This window comes from Saccopteryx leptura, chromosome 3 (assembly GCF_036850995.1).
Source record: "Saccopteryx leptura isolate mSacLep1 chromosome 3, mSacLep1_pri_phased_curated, whole genome shotgun sequence".
Classification (NCBI taxonomy): domain Eukaryota; kingdom Metazoa; phylum Chordata; class Mammalia; order Chiroptera; family Emballonuridae; genus Saccopteryx; species Saccopteryx leptura.
In genome coordinates, this window is record NC_089505.1 from 209,998,745 (window position 1) to 210,019,889 (window position 21,145).

The 21,145-nt window shown below is 47.3% G+C and overlaps 1 protein-coding gene across 2 annotated transcripts in view; it reads left to right on the plus strand.

Annotated features, from left to right (window-relative positions):
- The first annotated feature begins 3,559 nt into the window (after positions 1-3,559).
- The window catches only part of TBX15 (T-box transcription factor 15), a 114,673-nt gene continuing 97,087 nt past the window's right edge, over positions 3,560-21,145 (plus strand). The window contains exon 1 of one of the 2 annotated variants that reach the window (XM_066377309.1): positions 3,560-4,210. In XM_066377309.1, coding sequence (XP_066233406.1) covers positions 4,006-4,210 — 205 coding nt within the window. In that variant the 5' untranslated portion in view covers positions 3,560-4,005. The remainder of the gene's footprint in view (positions 4,211-21,145) is intronic. The other variant, XM_066377311.1, reaches the window with a different exon arrangement.

Sequence of the window (21,145 nt, forward strand, 5' to 3'; positions counted from 1 at the left end):
TTATTTTACTTAGTTGTTCCATTTAGCTGTGTACTCATTGATTGCTTTATCCAGTTAGCCACCAGGCCAGGACCCTGCCACGTGTTTAAGAGCAGCCTAACATGCTGCTGGCCAACTATTTTAAACTTTGTTTTCAATTACTCAAAACTGCAAAAGCACAGCAAGTGTCTGGTGGCTCATCTTGGTATTGAGGCATTAGCAGTGGTGGGATTTCGGGTGTTTTTTAGTGTAGTGAGAAGCAGAAGGAAAGGACAGGTATGCAGAGGAGTTAGTGTCTCCAGACTTTTGACCCTATGCTGCAAAATTCTGTGGGGGTTTCTTTGAAAACTCAGAATATCTGGACACAGTTTTAGGTGAGCACTCTGCTATTCTTCCTTTCTTGGCTTTCCTCCTCTCAAGGCTAGGTCTGGGAATCAACCTCCCCTGTGTCCCTACAGGTGATCAGTGAGTTCTTCCTCTCACCCTCTCTTAGATCCCGTCCCCCTGCTTTTCAGGTGCTTAATATACCAATTATCCTCTTTGGGGCCTTGCAGGGGGTAGGGTGGGGCCTCCAATTGGGTCCCTGTCAATCATCCTCAGTCCTGAAATAGACCAGACCTGGACTCACCACCTACAGACTCCACTCTGGGCCCTAAATTGGAGCCTGTTGCTGGGAAACCTGAGGACTGCCTCAGGACATAGCCTCATACACAAAGGACCTGGCTTTTAGTCCTAAAAGTTAAAGGAGAGAGAACTAGAGTAACTAGAGGAAAATCTAAAAGCCCTCTGATGTAATTTGTGGAAGGAAAATGCATCCATTACTCCCAGATTCTTACATTTAATCCCCTAACCCTCTCTTTTTTCTTCTCCCCAATCACATAATCCTTTACACCTAGGTCACAGACATTAAACCATCCTGCTTAATCTTTCCATACCTTCTTCCCATTAGCACAAGGAGTGCAAGCTTCTGGAAAAAACTTAGACTGACCCCAGTAGTCACAAAAAGAAATGCCCCTGCCCCTCCTATTTACCTAGAGGAAAACCCGGATTTTGCTGACTTCCAAACCAGCCTCACTTCACTACTATCTGGCTTGTTCTCATGGCCTACCCTACTTTTTAGGACATGAGTGTGCATAGAACAGAGGTTGGGACAACCAATGTAAGCTGAAGGAAGGATCAGGGGCTCCTCTGAGCAGTCTGTGCTGATGGAATGCTTTGGGGATGGGATGCACATGCCTGCCATTGAAGGTTTTACTCACTTCTTTAGGTGTGACTGTGGGACGTGTCCATGGAGACCTACAGGAGCAGGCTTTCTGGACTTATATTTAGGTGTGTGGATAACCAAAAAGTCCTCTTTTTGAGAAGTTTTTTTGTCTCAGGGAGTATGTGGCCTATGGTGTGTCTACTTCTCAATCCAAACCAGGCCAGAGTCTGTCAGTGAGATACAGACAATCGGGGAAGGGAAATGCCAGGAAAGAACAGAAGCTGGCTTCTCCACTAGGCCTGGTCTCAGCAGGCTCCAGCCACCAGCGGTGACACCAGAATCTGGAACCCAAAGAGAGGTCTGAGCCACAGGAGAACATAACTGCGTGCTTCTGGCTGGTGTCGCCTCCAACTCCTTTGCTGCAGCCAGTGACGGTGACTGCTCCCTCACTTTAGGCAGCAGTTCCTGGAAGCCATGCCAAGTGATGACCGAGGTGGGAGACACTATGCCTAGCCACCCGGGATCCTGGTTCCCAAGAGTTTCCTAGTCAGTGAGGTGGAAGACACTGAGGGGCTCAGCATCCAGCTTCCAGATCCCTTGGTTCTTAGAAGGCAAGTCAGAGGAGCCCTGGGAAGGCCCTGGAGGCCAAGCCTGGCTGAATCACACCTATCCAGTCAGTGACTTTTCTATTATTATGTCTGTATTTGCTGCGCTACTAGTTTCTTCTCTTCTGGGCTAGAGCCCAATTTGAGGGGACTCCAAAAAGTGGAGTCTGTTTTGCTGTCCTGCAAAAAGGCCCAAGTACATTCATGACGCTCTGTTGTTGCCTCCAGCACCAGAGCACTTCCAAATACAACAGCAAGGACTGGACTTCCCCAGTCCCTCGGCAGTCAGGAGGGAAATGTGGAGGTTCACAGGCCTCACAAGCCCTTCCTTTTCGCCCCAGGGAGGAAGGACAGACGAGCGCTCCTTCCAGGGGGCCTTATGACACGCCTGGGCCCCTCTACCTTACGCTTATGGGTTCAGACCCTGCTGTAGGACCTGGTTGTCGCGAGAGTAGTCTGCCGGGCCTCTCCATCTGTCGATCGCACCCGGGAGCTGGCTCTTTTCTGCTCCTTGTAGCGGGTATAGAAGCGTCTCGACCAGGGCCTGGGGACAGGAAGATCAGGCTGTGGTGAGGTCGTCGTCTGCAAAACCCGAGACTCTTTTCCACTTGGTAAGATGAACTTCTGGGCCCCTCTGGACTTGCTCTGCGCTGGACTGGGCTCGGGGTTTCCCTGCGGCTCGCGACCAGCAGCGCAACCTGGGAAGGGCTGTGAGAAATCAGAATGGTCAGAAGTGTTGGACTTTAAGTTCCTTAGAAATCCCTAGCGACCGCACTGCCCTGAAAAAATTTTTTTTTTTTTTTTTTTTTTTTTAAGGGTAGTGGGAGGATCAGCGGGGCGGGGAGAGCCGAGCTTCCGAGATGATCGGATTTGAAGGGAATTTTGAAAAAGCTCCTTCTCTGCTTTCCAAGTTCCTGGCTGCCCTCGCCCAGCCCTTCTCCGTGGGTTCTCCACAACAAGAGCCCCGAGCGGTCTCAGCTCCGCTCAGCATCTGAGCCGAAGGGAAGGCGAGGTTTTGCTGCGTGCGGGCCCAGTCGGGATCCGCCTGCAGAGTGCGCGGTAAGCCCGGCGCCCCAGTCGGCCTCCTGCTTTCAGGGGCCTACACCTCCCTGTCTCCTCCTCCACCAGGTAGAGCCGGAAGGAGAAAGCAGTCTTTAGATTTTCAACAACAGCCTGGATAGCAACGGGGCTTTTTTGTTTATTTCTTTCGTTTTGCGCTCGCTAGAATTGTTTAGAAATAGTCCAACAGGAAAATAAGAACCTGCGTGCTGAAATCCGGGCGAAACCAGATTTAAAAGCATCCAGGGGCAGATGAGATATTATTAGAGTCGTTTTCTGGCATTTTGGAAACGTTGACATTTTGTCTGAGCCTCCAAATTCCAGATTTGTAATTAAAATGACTTGGCTCGCAGCGTTTTTGAAACCTAGCAGATTAGGGAGGAAAAGGTAGGACTGGAGGCTGGCAGGAGTTTGTAACGGCACAGACCAGACCTCGACCTTCAGCTCGCCCCCCCCCCCTCCCAAGAGGAACGAACCCACGGGGCACCGCACCGGGAAACCAGGAGTTAAAGTCCACTCGGGAGCATCCCGGGGTGACGGGCACTGAGCCTTGGCCTGAGCCTCAGTCTATCCCCTCCGCTCATTGGCCCGCGCTCTCAGGGTTTCTCCTGTTCCTTCCTCGCCATTGGTCGGGGGCTGGCTCCCCCCCCCCCCCCTCAGTCTTTCTCTTCCTCCCCCTCCCTCTCCCTCGCCCCAAGGACAGGAGCGCACCGCCTGCCCCCAGCTCTCGGGAAGGGAGGAATTTAGAAAAAAAGGTTCCCAGAAGTTTGGATCAGAGGAAGGACGGGAAGACCGAGAGAGGAAGAGGGAGAGGGAGGAGAGAAAGGGAGAGGGAGGAGAGACAGAGAATAAAAAAAAAAGATGAAGTCTAGCCTGCACAGCCTGTGAGCGCCTGCCCGGGTGGGTGGGAAGCAGGACGCCGGCGCTCATGCTGCGAGCGGGCGGCGCTCGGGACTCTTGTGCGTAGCCGCTGGGGCAGCTAGGGGCGCCGGTGCGAGCCGGCGGCGGAGGGCGGGGGAGGGCACAGGGGGAAGGTGCCAAGGACCCGCAAAGCGGCAGCCTCTCCCGGGCCCGGCCCGGCGGGTGCTCGGAGCGTGAGGGCGCGGGCTGCTCCCTCAGTAGCGGGGGCGAGAGGGGGCCGGGGTGCGGGCGGCTAAGATGAGTGAAAGGAGAAGATCTGCAGTCGCCCTGAGCTCGCGAGCACATGCCTTCTCCGTTGAAGCCTTGATCGGCTCAAATAAAAAACGGAAACTGCGAGACTGGGAGGAGAAAGGGCTGGACCTGTCCATGGAGGCGCTGAGCCCCGCAGGCCCACTCGGAGACGCAGAGGACGCGGCCGCACACGGCCTGGAGCCTCACCCGGGTGAGTGCGTAGGACCAGACCGCGGGAGGCGGGCGGCTAGCCGGGGGGCAAAGTGGTGAGGAGGGAGGCCTTGGTTACCGCCGCCCTGTCCTGCTCCAACGCGGCTTTCTTTTTCTTTTTATAAATGCTTTGAGCCTTCCCCAAATTCACCGTAACAATTTGGGAGAACTGGCCTAAGCCTTCCATTTCTTCGCCAGCGTCAAGCAAGGAGGCCTCCTTGCTCTCATTCCCTTCTCTGGAAGCAGAGCGCAGCATTCCTGGTGCCCGCAGCTGAGGAGCTTGCGGGGCCCTGGGGTTAGGAGGGGCGCTGAGTGCAGGCAACGGCCGGAGAGGAAAGGGGTTGGGACTCACTTCTGAGAGCTCGGGAGAATGAGCGCGGAGGCCTTGGCCAGATACCGCCTCCTCGGGAAGTGCCCACTTTATCCCATTTAGCTTTCAACTTTGGCCCTCGCCCTTCCCCCACCAACGTTCTTGGGACTTAAATTGTTGAATTTCCCCTTCTCCGGCGACAGGGGAGCATAGTCATATTTCTACTTCGTTGGCTTTTATGGAAAGAGGAATGTATTATATGTCAGACCCTTTACCCTGCGCCTTAGATTACTCTTCAGGGCCCACATCTCTGTGTATTTGGGAGCAGCGGTGCGATTAATTTGTATCTTGGATCTGTATGCACACAACGTATAAAACACAGGGAGGATGTCGATGTCAGTATTTTAACAGAATCCAGGGTGAGGTGGAGGGGAGACAACTTAACGTTTTGTACTAAGTGCCAAGATTTCAACTGTGCAAAACAGCCCGGGGGAACAGCTGTTGTCGGAGGAATCTTGCGCGGGAGCGCGCGCGCGCGCGCACACACACACACACACACACACACACACACACACGCGCGCGCATACACACACAGCTCAGGGCTTGGGTTAGTGGCTTCAGAAACTTTCCAGCCAGGACTTCTAAAACTATTCCGGAGCTGCTCTTTAGTAAACGGGTGAGCGCGCAGGCAAGCCCAGCGGGGGCGGCGGCCTGCGTAGAAATGGGGGAGGCCTTGAGCCCAGGAACTTGGGGGCTGGAAAACTGGCGGACCCAAGGAGGGACAGCTGTCGCTTACATTTTCTCTTTCGGCAGTGACAGTTCAATTTCCATGCTCCTGAGGCTAATAATAACGTGATTAGTGGTGACCTGCAGAGACAGAGTTTTATGAATTCTCCGTGTTCTTGTGGCCCGTTATGGTATTTGGGTTTAGTGCTGGGGAATTATTTTTATTAGTCGATGAAAAGAAAATTAAAAGGAGATTTATTTCGTCCGCTCAAGTTTTCCCCTGTATTTGAATGCCGGTGTCTGTCCACGAGGATCACTGTGTGGGCAATCCAGAAAGGAATGGATGCGTGGCTAATGCATTTCCCATCTCTGGCCAGACGCTATTTCTTCACCGTATTTATTTGTGTCAAAGTCTCGCTAGGGCCTTCAGAGTTTAGTGGAAGTTCTTTCAGGCCTTATGACATCTCGCGATTTGAGCGGTGGGTTTATTTTACTCTTTTGACGGTGGGAAGGGCACAGATTATTTAACTGCGCATGGCAGACTCCCTGTCCCGGGTAGTTTCCTTTAGGGAGGGGAAACTACCCTTGCCCGAAGCCAGCCTAGGGTCGCGTGTTCAAAAAAGGACCAACACGCGTGGTCATAATCAGAGACTCAGATCGAGGTTTTCTTTTTGCCAGTTTTCTCAGCTACAAATCAGAAGAGAACAGTGAGGACTTGGGACAAGGAAAGACCGGTCCAAGAACATGCATGTGAAGACCTGGTGTCCAGAATGCTGTTTCTTTGCTCTTGCCGCCGAATGGGATTAGGGGGTGAAGACCTAACACAGAATTTTACATTACAGAGAGTTCAGTGGACCCATTCTCATTACCTTTATCACTTTTTTTTTTTTTTGTAAAGAAAAAGATGGGCGTTTGGGTTATAGAAAACAAAATACGTCTATGAGGCAAAGGTCCCGGAGGAGGAAGAAGCCGGAAACCGAGAATATTCGCCTGCCTTCTGCAGAGCAGAGCTTCCCGCCAAGCCTGGCTACGTCGTGGGCCAAGGGAACTCCAACTTGGAGATCTCGCCTCCTTGGAGATCTCCAAGTTGGAGCCCCGCAATGGCCAAGATTTTCGTAGGAACCGGACGTAGGATGAGAAAAGATCTTTCAGGATAAGGGCGCGGTGGCCTGGACATTGGGCGAGAAGTCGCAGGAGCGGAGAAGGCAGAGCTGCGGCTCGATTTGCGCCAGTGATAGTGGAAGGCAGGGCCTGGGCCTCGGGTCTCCTGCAGGTCCTTTTTTCTTTTTGTGTCTAATAGAGCTCCCTAACAAACGCGCACAGGGCTGGGCACATTTAAAAGTGTATGTATAGTGGTGGACTTGGGAGATGGGGTCCTGATGCCTCCATTGTGCCCAGGGCCATGCCTCTACCCGACTAGAACTCATGATTCTGTTTAAATTCTTTTTTCCCAATTAAGACCGAGGGGTTTGGACCCGCTGCGTGGCTCGCCCACTTAGGCCGAGTAGAGTCAGGAACAGAAAACAAAAACAAAACAGAACATAAAATAACTACAACAAAAACAAAACTGTCACGGGGCTGGGGAAGAACTAAACGTTTGCGCACGCACGCACAGGACCATCGCCTAGCGCACTGGCCTAGCGCAATCGCATTTGTTATTCTCCCCATCCCCTCTCTTTGACCGGTACCATCGTCTCCCGCCCTCCCTGTCTGAGCCTCAACATCCTGGCAACCTCAGACAACTCACGGATCAGATTTAATGTTTCGTTTTTATTCAAAGACGTGGCCTTTTGCTTTTTCGCAGCCCGTTTTTCTTTCCGCGTCGGGACAGAGCTGTTTAGTTGGCGCCAAGTGCCCGCCGCCTGGGGCGCCAACCTGCGGCAGCGGGGGACCAGCGCGGCCTGCGTACTGTAGGCACTCACACATCAGAGGACTCACAGTATGTATTTCAAAATTTTCAACCGGGCCTGGCGACCCCAAAAAACTTCCTGAGGCCCTCAGGGCCTTGGAGAATGGCCTGCGAGGTGCCCTCATTATTATACCCGGGCCAGCACTCGCGTCTTTTTGAGAAGGCGCCAGGACTAGGCCGCTGCGGGCTGGGAAGTGTCTCATAACGCGTGTTAGAGGAGCCTGGCTCCCGGGCCTGCTCGCCCTTGTCTCTCCCCTAGTAGCGACCCAGGAAACTTTCGCCGGCACAGCTGCTCTGGCTGTGGCGGCCTTGAAAGTATATTTCAGGCACGTGGCGGCGCCAACTGAGCTCGTACCGCAAGCCCCGCTCCACCCCGCTCCCCTGCTCTGGTTTGGGCCTTTCCCGCCCAAATCCACAGCCCAGTGCAGCCAAAACCCGGTCTCCTGCGGAGCGAAGTAATTTAAACCTTCTGCGGGGGCATTTCCCCTTACAGAGCCCGCGGGCTTGACTCTTGCAACCTTGGCGCTCTGGCGGCCCAAGGAGGTGGTGAAACACGCGGGTGGGCACACAAAGCGGCACACCCAGGAACACGACGATAGATCCGCACTCCATGAACACGTGCGCACCTGGCAGGCGCTCACGTAGTCCCGCGCTCCAGTCTACGCAGCCCCTAGTGAAACGAGATATGAAAAACGGTCGCAGTACCCTAGAGCACTTTCTTCCCTCAAATTATGAACTGGTCCCGAAAATTAATATGCCAATTTATAGCTTGTTCACTCAGAGTAGAGCTCCAAGATTTTAACCCTGACACCACCCCTCTACCCATCCCTAAACCTAAGTAGGGAAACGCAGGGTCAAAAAGGAGGAAGTGACTCTTTACTGACGTTTAATTAAGGGAGAAGAAGCGATGAATTTGAAGCCAGTGGTGAGAATGTGCTAGTGCAGGGCAAGCACTAGCCTGGGCACCGGTCAGACTGGGGCCGCAGTGAAGGGTGTGCAGCATTCGAGGGGAGACTCGCGAGGGTTTGTTTGCCTGCGGTGGAGTCCCCGGCGAGGAACTCTGGTTTCCAGTGGTGCGCTTTCCCCTGCACCATGCCGGACCTGCGCTCTGCTGAAGAGCCAAGTGTGAGGCCCGCTGAACGTGGCCAAGGCTCTCACCTGCTAGGTCTAAAAGGCCTTCCGCAGTGGTTGTCCCTTTGGTAAGTGACCTTGTGTGATGGCGGGTGGGAGGTAGGCAAGATCTGAATTCATCCTAGGCCAGTGAAGATGATGGTTCGCTTGGGATGACTGCCAAACAAATGTTTCGCGCTCTGGTGGGGCGATGGCTAAATCAGACCCCCTCTGGACCCGGAGGGCCCGCACGCAATGGCCTGCGGGTGTGGGGGCGGTTATGTAGACGTTCTGTGGAACACTGCGGCCCTGGCGCGGTGGCGCAATAAAAGCCTATAGAAAGGAGATAATTCTAACTTCATCAATCCCGTAGGTGGAGCAAACTGCTCGAGGGCACTGGGGAGGCCGGTGAATGGGGAGAATCCTGGTGCCCAGAGTTTGGACTGCGAAGGAAAGACAGTGGGGTGTGCTGTGGTTTCCACCTCCTCAGTCCCCCCCCTGTCTTCCCCAGGGGTGCTCAGAAACTCGTGTGATGGATGTGGAAGGAATGGGGGTAACAAGGGAGCATGGTGGGATGTCTCTTATTCTTGGCTAGCATTGCAGGGCAGACCTTTGCCCAGCCTCCGACATCCACCTCTGCCCCTTGGAGACGGGTCTAAAGTACAGAATCCTAATGGGCGACGAAGGCTGTCCTAGACAGATCAGCCAGGCTTGGGGCGCAGCGATTCTAAATTCGCGTCTTCCATGCCCAACGTTATTTCTCATTAATCGGTTTTTTGAATTCAGAGATGGCCACTTTGGGTTTCTTGATTTTATAGGTAAAACTCTCGGAAAGAACCGTTCGCGACTTGCCGCTCTTGCAGGGGGAAGGAGGAATTCGATTTCTTTCAGTGGAGTTGGAACTGAAATGACATACGTTGACACGTACTCGCTGTCGTTTTCCTACCCTTCCCCGTACCACTTACTTTAAATGGTATCGTAAACATCTTACAATTATTGAAGAAAATTGGTTAAAATTTCTTCAGTTAACACACCAGGTACTTGAAGAGCGGGTGAAGAATGGTATGAGATGCCTAACCTGGCAGCCAAAACTAAAATGATGGGGATTGGTGGTTCGTGTTTCCCTACTGATTTCTATAATTTCCCTTGCGTGTGTGGACACGCGTTTAATGGAAGCAAGTCCCTCATCACTAATCCTTGATATGAGGCCACAAGGAGAGAGGGACAAGTACGTTTTGGCTCCGAAGACCGAAACATTTTGTTCATCTAAGCCTCTCCAAGGGCATTGCTAGTATTATTGAGTGAAATATTCCAGGTCTGTCACAATAATTCTCTCTATTGCCAACAATATAATATTAAGAAGATGAGAACATTTTTGAGATTCTGATTATGGGCTCTGATAAAAATTTATTTCTTGTACTAGGGAGGAAAATGATTACAGTACTTCTTAAATCTGTAAGTGCCTTCTCTAGATGACTGTAGTTTTTTGTTTTTTGGTTTTTTTTAAAGCAAGGCTGAATTTTGCAAATTCCACAGGGATAAAGAGCAGGCTGGCATTCCACTTTCCTTTCTGGAAATACAGAAAGCCATCCAATGATTATTCTGAGGTGTAGTTGGTTATTGCTTTCTTACTCCCAAAAGACAAAGCCATTCAGCAAGAGAGAATGTTTAAGTGGTTTTCTAGTTTTGACCTTTGGGGATACAAAAAAGTAAGGGACTGATGAAATGTGAAATTTTCCCCTTTCTTTCTGTTCTCCATGTGGTTTGTTTTTGCTTTGCTTTTTCTGGTTTCTAGTGAGCTCTGAATTTTATATTTTATATGTGCATGACTGAGATACTCAGGGGTATGCAGTGGGAACAGCAGTTACCAAATTTATAAATTAGGCTTTGTTTACACTTCTTTGGGCAAGGATAATTATTAGTTAATTTAAGTGAGGCCCTTGCTCTAAGTGTCAAGGTGGAAAATGAGACTCAGTGGGGAGGACCGGAGGTGAAATGGGAAGAGTTGGGAAATTCAAGCAACTGTTGACGACAAACCAACATTTATTCAGTGCCATTAATTGCTTCACTTTGAGGCAGGACATTTTGCTGACTGTAAACTGATGACGAGCTTTTGATTCGAGAAGTAGAAATAGGCCTTGAAGTCACTACTTTTAACTCTGTATTCTTTGTGTCAGCCACTGTCAAGCTTTGCCCTTTATACATAAGAGTATACAGTGTATTAAAGAGTATATACACAAGTGTAGGTGTCTGTACACAAATGTATGTGGAAACACCAAGTTCTGAATAGGACATAAATAATATTTCAGAGAAGAAAAAAACTGTCTCCCCTTTTTTGTGGAACCAGTTTAACAAATTAGGAACATCTAAAATTGGGTGGGGGATTTTTGTCAGTTCTAGACATCCTTTGACAATTCAAGAGAATCCCAAATTTGAAAATTCTAGTTATTGGCAGAAAATGAGGCTGTTTCAGATGCAATTTAAAAGAACAGGGAGAGTGGGTGCTTTCCTAACTCAATTTGGCATTTAGTTCTGTACAGAATGCCATCTTCATTTCGGATGGGCACAATGCTGCTTTGTATTTTGCAGAGTAATTAATTTCATGTTCTCCCATGTTAAAGGACTCGCTGAGAGAAACCTGGATAATAATAATGGTTCAAAGAACTAGCAAGTAAAACATTGTGATTTGGGAGAATAGTTTAAGAACATAGGCAACATATGCAAAAATATAGTTGCTGAGGGCTGTTTCCAAATTGCTACACACTTTAGAGGATTAAAACTACCAACAAATCTTTGATTCTGGGTTCTGTACACGTAATGACCTAATATAGTCTCTTTCTGAAAACCAAAATACTGGAGATAACAGTCGAGTTCCTTTGGAAGGGTACACTAGAGGTCATTATTATATACCCAGACTGCAGCCTTGGAGTTTTAGTGCCTAGTTCTCAGCAGGGTGAACCGAAATTCGTACTGCGAACACCCGCCGCCTTCTCCTTACAGTCCCACAACCCCGACTGCGTTGTCAAAACCCCAGAGCGGGGCTCGAAAAGCCCTTAGCCCCCCTTTTCTTGGTCCCTCTTCCCCTCACCTCGACATCCTGTTCCTTCTCCCAACCTCCTACGCACACATTGAAAACGCCCATTTCACCCCCCCCCCCCCTCTAAAAAAATTTTCAGTGACGTTTCACCGAGGAAGGAATCAGGATTACATCTTTCCCAGCGAAACCGTCCTGGGATAGCCGGCAGCTCCGGGAACTTCCACAAGTCAGTGATTTGAATCACGGCAGCGGCCGCACTGGGTCCGCGCTCGGGTCTGTCTGCGGGAGCGGTGGTCCGCCCTTGTGTGTGCAGCCCCGCGCTCAGGCCCGGCGTGCCCCCGCGCTCCGGCCTCCGCGCTGCGGCCCGTGCGCTTCTGGCCCCGCGCTCCGCCAAGTCTCTGCCGCGCTAGCGGCGCGGCCTTGAACCAGGGCCGCTTTCTGGGGTGGGTGCCCTTCTCAGCCTTGGGAAAAAGCGGAGACCCTAGATTCGGGAAGACCTTGGTGAAAGGCCCTCCACCCTCTCCCCCCCAAGAAAAATCAGGGGGGAAAAAACCCAAACTAACCAAATACCCAACGGAACCCATGGATCTTACACTTCGCGCCCCGAGGGGAGTTTGAGCTTTTGCTTTCATCAGGCTGAACAAATTTTCGAGGAATCAAACTGACTTCAAACATTAGCAATTAGGAACCAAGAATCCCGCAGCCCGAGGAACTTTTAATCCCTAACCATTTCCAAATGGGTAATTCTAGGGTCAGTAAATATCATAGCCAGCCCATTAAAAAGGAAAGTCAGGCTGTCGCTTCCAGACGCGGAGGATCCCCAGGTACTGTGGATCCGGAACCGCAGAGGTCCTCCTGCCCAGAAGTCGGCATTGCCCACCGAGGCAAAGGGGCAGCAAACGATTGCCTTCACGCCCTTCTGGAGATTAAAAACAATGAGGAAATTCTTTTTTTAAGAATAAAGAAAAAAAAACCCCACCCAACTTTGCAAAGTAGATTGAGAAATGAATACGTCCTGAAACAAGTCGGCAGAGACTGGCTTCCTTTCTGGAGAAGAGCGTTAGCAGAGCGAAGTCCTGTCTGGAGGCACCTAGGGGTTAGGTGGCTTGGGTGGCTCAGGGTTTCTGTTCTTGCTTTTGAAAACTAAATAACTGATTTTAACAGTGGGGAGGGGCAGGCATTTGTGCCAATAAGTGATTGTGAACACAGCAGTGCTTTCTCTAGGCTTGACAAAGCTTCCTTAACTCAGAAGCCTAATAATTTGATTTCTTTCTCCCTTTTTCTTTTCTTTCTTTTTTTTGTGGTAAAGCTGGGGAAGGGCTATAAATCTATGCACTATATAGGGAAAAATGGTTTAGTTAGAAAATAAATCCTATAAGCAAGCTTGCAAAGGAATACTGAATTGTAAAACATTTCAGAAACCTTAATTGCTTATGTGGATATATCTATGAGTCTTCACTGTACTACAAAGCTTTCAACACAGGCCCCCAAAGGCAAGATTATATCATGTATTATGATGGGAAAAGAGCTAGACCAGCTTAAATTAGACCTAGATGCTAGAGCTAGCTTTGTCATTCATATTGGAACCAGGGATGTTTGTTCTAAACACAGACATATAAATGTTGAAAAAATGTTTTAAAGTTGTTTCATAGCCACTGATGGGGCCTCAGTTCCTGATTTGTGAAGTGAGAGACAGAGGCTCAAATGACACCTGAGGCCCCTTTAGTTATAAGGGTCTGTGATCCTGCTAACTTTCTTTTTTTTAAAGTTACTCTTTTCTCCAAATGCATGTTGGCCATGTCTTGACTCATCCTTTACTTTGTTGGAACGAGGAAGGCTTTACTGCAGTTGTAGGAAGTAACAGTACAGTAACACAAAGCCTAAAAAAAAAAAAATAGTAAAGGATTTTTACAGCTAGAATTAAGAGCTTCCATAAAGCTCTTGAAAAGTTTTTAGATTAATATCACATGTTCAGACGTCCTGGATCCGTGATTTTTAGTCCTTTGTGTTTGATGTAACCTATTGTTGCTTGTGTGAATGCCCAGGGCCCTCCTGCCAAAAAATTCTATGGCATTAGTGAATTTAAAGGAAATGTAAGATATTTTATGCTTTGAACACTGTTTTTGTGCAAGTCCCACAAATAGCTGGAAAAACCATGGATTTGAAAAATGCAGGCTGAGAAAAGCAACTTCATCACTGGTAAATTGAATTGGTGTATTCTCCACCCCCCCAAAAAATTAGTTGCCCCTCATTACTATTTGAGCCTCATGGAAAGCACTGGTAACTATTTTCCATGTCTAGTCTGCTAAGCCGAGATCTTGATCTGGCAGAGATGTGAGAATGCTAAAAGGATGACTTAGTAACAGGCAAAACGCTTGTCAACAAGATAGATCAGAAGACAGCTTAGCATTCAAGACCTCTATTCATAGCTGCTGAACTTGAAGGCAGGGTCAGACAAAAAAACTGGGCCCAGCACTCACCTAAGAGGGTTTCTCATGTTTCTATTTTGTGGGATTTTATTTCCTTACAGACTTCTAAAGCTGGACTTCAAACTGCAGTGACAGCTCCCCACCCTCAGTGTATGTCCCCATTCTCTGCTGCCCCCACCCCTGTCCCTGTGCAGATTCTCTCATCATCGAGCTTTGGATTGATTTGTCATCCACTCTCACTACTGCCCTATACACAGCTGTGGGGCAGGGACCTTGTCTTCATTGCTTCTGTATCTCCAGAGCCTAGCACAAGAGGCTGGGACAGAGCAAACACTTAGTAAATAATAAAAATATAATAAAAATACAACAAAAAACAATAAACAAGTAGTAACATATATTGAATACTATGTGCCAACCACTGTGCTGTTTTATAGATATCTATACACATGCCATATATAGTGCTGTTATATATACTCCAAATACGTAGATACATATGTATACTATATATCCTAAATAATAGTATGTAACAATTATATATTTTACATAATATATAATTATATATATTTGTGTATGTAGTATATGTAATTACTTGTGAATATATATTTTATATATATATTATCAATAGGACATAAAATTTCAAAACTGATGAGATAGATACTCATTATCTTATTATCATTTTTATTTGATGAATGAATGAGTGAAATAGTCTAGTGGTTAAAGGCCCAGGTTCTTGGGATTAGACTGCTTGTATCTGAGGCTGGGTTTCAACAGGAGCTAGTTATATGACCTGGGGAAAGGTACTAAATCTTCCCCAAGCTCAGTTTCTGCATCTGTGAAATTGTACTAATAAACATATTCATCAAAACTGGTTGTTAGGATTAAATGAGATAATGCAGAACAAGGAACAAAGGATTTAGCATCATGCCTATTATTTCTATCAATTGAATTGACAGTGATTACTTACCTTTGGTGACAAATTTGAATAAGAAGCTGTTGCAAATTGTCATGTATAGCAGCTACCTCTAGTCTTTTGATTTAAAGGAGATGTTGGACTGGGAGTAGAATCACACCTGATGTATAAGCCTATGGTTAGAAGGTATAAGGCATAAGGTAGGAAGAGGGAGTGGGCAGAGGGACGGGCTGGGGAGCCCCAACTTTACCAGCTCCCCAACTCGGCTCTGGCAGAAGACAGAAGGGCCTTTCTGAAGGAAGAGAAGTAAAATGATGCATGCATGTTTCTCTGTAGTTAATTTCTGATATTTCTACCTGAAGCCCAGAAATCCCCAAAAGAATCTCCCTTCTTCAAGGAGCCCAGGGCATGTCATCAGCAGTGTTCAGGCCCTGCCTGGCCATCCAGAGAAGGAGGGAACTGCTGCCCCTCGGTTGGAATTCAGGCCTCAGTGTTCAAATCAACCTCTCTGCTCCACTACCCCAATCTATCTTCAGGACAGATGTTTCTATGCCTCCCAAGCATTGTCTTATGTCAGAGAGCCCACAGTGCTAACCCAAAAGGTCAGGTTTAGGAAATAAGGGAGATTCATTTGCATAAGGCCTTTGTTTGTGAGACCTGTACTCTGATGGATCCTAGGATTCTGGGCAAAATAAGCCAGTTGCATCAATAAGTTGGGGCCACAGTAAAGGGTTTGTAAGTGTTGCTTAGTTGAGTCTTTATTTATTTTTATTTTTTTTTAAAGCAAAGGGTAAGGATAACCTCTAACTAAGCTGACTATCTGGGAAGATGAAACTGGGAAGTCTTTTTTTTTTAAGGACACAACAGAAGCCCCAGCCAGTGCATTAGAACTCACATCTGTTGTTTGGTTTTGCACAATTCTCTTCCTTCTAGAAAACAGAAGCCTGGATTTGATTATTTACTATTTTTTTAAAAAATAAAATCTAGTCACACCCCAGGTTTTATTTAAATTGATTCCTGTTAGGAGAGTGAAGGTGCATTCGCAGGGGAAGGGGAACAGAGGAAGGGTCCCTGACATGGTCTCCCTTCTTCAAGGAGCCCAGGGCATGTCATCAGCAGTGTTCAGGCCCTGCCTGGCCATCCAGAGAAGGAGGGAACTGCTGCCCCTCAGTTGGAATTCAGGCCTCAGTGTTCAAATCAACCTCTCTGCTCCACTACCCCAATCTATCTTCAGGACAGATGTTTCTATGCCTCCCAAGCATTGTCTTATGTCAGAGAGCCCACAGTGCTAACCAAAATACGTACTTTCATGAATGAAGGGGGCACCCTGTACCAGGAACTATGCTGATATGATAGTTGTATTCACATTCTTTCATTGCACCCCCCCAATTGTCCTCAAAACATGGTAATTGTTTCCCCATTTCACAGATGAGGAAATTGAGGCTCAAACCAATTAAGTAACTTGCCCACAGACACACAGCTCAGGTCCATTTAAAGTGGATAGCCAGGGGCCCTGGCCGGTTGGCTCAGTGGTAGAGCATCGGCCTGGAGTGCAGGAGTCCCAGGTTTGATTCCCGGCCAGGGCACACAGGAGAAGCGCCCATCTGCTTCTCCACCCCCCCCCCCTTCTCCTTCCTCTCTGTCTCTCTCTTCCCCTCCCGCAGCCAAGGCTCCATTGGAGCAAAGTTGGCCCGGGCACTGAGGATAGCTCTATGGCCTCTGCCTCAGGCGCTGGAATGGCTCTGGTTGCAACAGAGTGACGCCCCAGATGGGCAGAGCATCGCCCCCTGGAGGGCATGCCAGGTGGATCTCGGTCGGGCGCATGTGGGAGTCTATCTGACTGCCTCCTTGTTTCCAACTTCAGAAAAATACTAAATAAATAAATAAATAAATAAATAAATAAATAAAGTGGATAGCCAGAATTTAAACCCAGCTCCATAGGGCTCCAGAGTCAATATTCTCAACCACCAGACCATATTATCTCCCCCTGCAGATGACCCTCCAGTGCTCTAGGGAGAACTTTGAACTTTTGTAGATGAAAATTTATGTTTGCTTGTTCGTTCTCTCCCCCCAAGCAGAAAGTATTAAATCAAAAATGTGAGAGAGGTGGTTACTGTCTGAGAGGGTCTCTATCTTCCTTTCCTATTATTATTAGTCACTCCAATCCTAAGGTGCCTTCTCCCTGCCAGCTAGCAGAAGCCGCTGCATGACAGCAAGGCAGGGTTAAGTTTTTCAGCCGTGGCTTTGGAATGGAGCATGTGCAGCCTTTCCAACGTGACATACTGTTCTGACTTTAATGCACAGAAATCTCAGTATCTGAAATGCCATAGCTACATATTGAATTTGATCTAAAACCACCCTGTCCTAAATCCCTTTGTGCAGAGAAATGCAGTGTGTTCTCTTTTACCCATTCCCTTCTCCATTCACAAGGGGATGGAAAGAATCTGATTGGTAATTGATTCAAAATGGAACAGCTTAGAAATGTATCAGTTGCAGTGATGAGCAATTCGTGCATTTCTAAGTACTGTTGTTGTTGTTTTTTTTAATTCAGCAATCACAGCTGAAATCCCTTTGCCATGGATTGAATTTACAAAGGAAGAGATTCTGATTTCCACAGTGACTTCTTTTTAATACCCAAGGATTAGGAAACCGCCTTGAGGACCCACAGCAAGTATACCCGCTCTCAGAGTCATGGCTTTAACTTTAACCTCTGATTGACTACTCTGATTCATTTATTTTGTAACAGCTCTATTTAGAGGGGCCTTGTTTGGTATGGGATCAGTTATTTGCAAAAATCTCTCATCCTGTTAAACACTGACATCTTGTGTTCCTTTACTCTTCCTCTTTTTTTTTTTTTTTTTTTTTTTTTTTTTTAGAGAGAGTCAGAGAGAAGGATAGATAGGGACAGACAGACAGGAATGGAGAGATGAGAAGCATCAATCATCAGTTTTTCCTTGCGACACCTTAGTTGTTCATTGATTGCTTTCTCATATGTGCCTTGACTGCGGGCCTTCAGCAGACCGAGTAACCCCTTGCTCGAGCCAGCGACCTTGGGTCCAAGCTGGTGAGCTTTTTTTTTTTTGCTCAAGCCAGATGAGCCCACGCTCAAGCTGGCGACCTCGGGGTCTCGAACCTGGGTCCTCCGCATCCCAGTCCAATGCTCTATTCACTGCGCCACTGCCTGGTCAGGCTTCTTTACTCTTCTGACATGATGTAAGTGGATGTGGTCCCAGCAGTGAGTTTTAGGGAACTTAAAATTGGTTTTCAGGGTTTTTTGGTCCACCTGTTCACTGTCTTTCCATCACTTTTCTTCCCACTCCAACTAACTTTCTCTTTGGAAGTCTGTGTCTCCAATAAGGATTTGGAGAAAAACTATACACCCTGCTTTTGGTTGCGTGGACTTTAGCATTAACATGTTTCTGGGCTGTCTATCACATTCCTGTATGTTGTGCCCAGTGATAGAAAAGTGGCTTTTAGAATTCAAGAGGGAAAGATGTCTGTTTTAAATCTTTGCTTTCTCCTATTGCCCACTCTACTTGTACAGGCAATGATTGATGGGATTTGATAAGCTCTTGTAGCAACAGAAGCATATGAATCTACAGGCCCATTTCCTTTCCCAAAGAACCCAGATGGAGTCAAACTCTTGAAATATAGAGTATGGTGAATGCTGCAATTTTGGGTGATTTACTGGATCTTACCCAGGAGATCTGTCTAATTAGAGATGTAGATTATGCACAATAGGAGACCAGCCAGAGGCCCAGGCTGTTCGTTTTCCCTCCAGTGTTCAGAGCACTAGCTAGCTGCATGAGCAGCAATAATCCTGGGGAACACTGGATCTCATCTGGTGCAACGGCGCATTACCCAGATTACCCCAGGACATTGCAGAGATCTGAGACATCTCTGTGATATTCTAACTGGGTGGTAGGGACTGCAGGAGGTGCTTCCTACAGACACAGGACCATTTGTCTGCTGTAGGGGTGAGCAAATGGTAAACCAAGCCCAGGCAAGTGTGTGTGTGTGTATGTGCGCACGCACGCACGCACACAGGGAAGAGCTGGGGGCAGCCCGAAGCGTGTTATGAAGGGCTGGGTGTAACGGTTCCCCAGCCTGCATGGGTGAATTGGTTCCGGATGTTAACATTTTTTTGCTTGGGGCTTGACTACATTCCCCTTTTTCTTTGCCTGTTTTCCTGCCCAAATTGTTAGGCCTCCACAGCTGTGTGGCTCATTGCTGGTGAATGTTGAGAATGACAGATCTGGCTTTATTGCTGGGGCAGTTTGGGGGCATGTGTTTAAGTAGACTTTTGAGAGGTTTTCACCCAGCAGCTTTCCTGAATGTTGAGGCCTTTTTTGTATATCATGTCAGCTGAGTACCAACTCTCTACTGCCCTGGATGGCCTCTGTTGGGGAATGAGTATGACATGTTATAGAAAGCAGATGGTCCTTTATGGCCTAGAAGCAGAAGAAACTAGCTGGTGTGGGAAACTAAGACAACGGACAGCATGGGGTCTGGGTCAGGGAGACCTGACCAAGCACATAGTTCTGGTCATGTGACCTTGGGCACGTGACTAGACTCTGTGCCTCAGTTGTGTACGTGTAGAATGAGGGTAATGATACCTGCTGCAGGGCCATGGTGAGAATTAAGTGCAAAGTGCTTGGCACAGTGAGGGGCACATAAAAAGTGCTCAGTATTATCACCTGTCTACTTTGCTCATATTATACTTTTGGTAAATTGAGAAAATTCAGAAACTCTTTAGTGTCCTAATGAGAAACTTTTTGATGAGTGTCAGAAACAGGAGCATCCCAAACTACCCTTCTTAGCTTATCTCCGTTGATGCCCTATTCAGAGCACTTTTCTTCACACTGATTCTTTTTATAATTGATAAATACATTGTATAAATTTAAGGTATACAGTATGTTGATTTGACACAATATGTTGCAATATGATTACCATATTTTACAGTAAGAACATTTAAAATCTAGTCTGTTGGTGATTTAAAAGTATACAACACAGTATTATTGACTGTAATCACAATGCTATGGGTTTGCTTCCCAGAACTTGATTAGCTTCTAACTGCAAATTTATTTCCAACAGTTTCCCATTTCCCCATCCACAGCCCATGGCAGTCACAATTCTACTCTTGTTTCTATGAGTTTAACTCTTTTAGATTCCACATATAAGTGGTACCATACAGTTTTTTTTCTTTCTCTGTTTGACTTATTTCACTTAGCATGGGACCCTCAAGGTCCATCCATGTTGACACAATGACAAGATTTCTTTCTTCTTCATGGATGAATACTATTCCAATGTATGTGTGTGTGTGCATGCGCGTGCGCACGTGTCTCACATCTTCATTATCCATTCATCCATTGATGGACATCTAGGTAGTGTTCATATCTGGGCTATTGTGAATAATGCTGCAATAAACATGGGCATGCAGACACCTTCTCAAGATCCTGTTTTCATTTCCCCTGGACGCAGGATGACTTTTTATCATCCTCCTAATGTGACAGAAATATTCCAAGAGGATAAAGGGCAATTTGATAGAAATATTAACTGACAGGATGTACAGATTCAAACATGTGATGACTTCAGAAGAAAACTGCAGATGTCCATGAGGAGCTCACATACAGTTTTAGTGTTGCCGCAGTGGAAGAAAGTTCTCAGTTGTCACCAATTAACTGTATCTTTGACTTGGAGCCTGCAGGAGGGAGATCTCCTTTAGGGGTCTGCCTATGGTTTCCTCTCACAGTGGTGCTGGTGTGCATCTGTGATTCTATAGTTACAAGGGAATCTCAGCTGGGTAATCTGCAACTCTCGAAGGTGTGTAGCTAAGACGTAAACCTATAGAGCTCCCCCATTGGTGACATCATCAGAAAGCTCCTCTTGAGAGGAGGTTGTCACTAAGTCATCTGATTAGACTGTTTCGGAGCAAGGCTCCTGTCCTGCCTTTAGCTTCATAGAATTCCTGAAAGCTTCATATTACCTGTAGACTGGTAATTTGACTTTAGTCTTTTCTTTCCTTGGCAGGATGTACACCTGTCCTCTTCTGGTTGTCCTGTTAGATTGGTATTAATCTTTAGGCTCTTAGACAATTGATGCCTGTAGCCAAGGAGAGGGTGACTTTGGCTAACTATTCTGTGACCATCTTTGTGCATGTCTACACACAGACATATTTACACAGTGATTTAAAAAAGTTATTTATTGATTTTAGAGAGAGAAAAAGGGGGAGAGATACAGGAACATCAATCTGTTCTTGTTGTGCCCTGACCAGGGATCGAACCAGCAACCTTTGTGTATTGGGTTGATGTTCTGACCAACCGAGCTATCTGGCTAGCTAGGGCAATAGCATAGTGCTTTTCATCAGTCTTTTCTACATTTTAAAACTGATCACAGAAGAATGGATAAAGTAGAAGTCTATTAAAATTAATACTTTGTACCTTTATTATGACATGTAACATATTTCGCCTTGAATGAAAGTTTTTTGGAGGGTGCATTTGTTTTA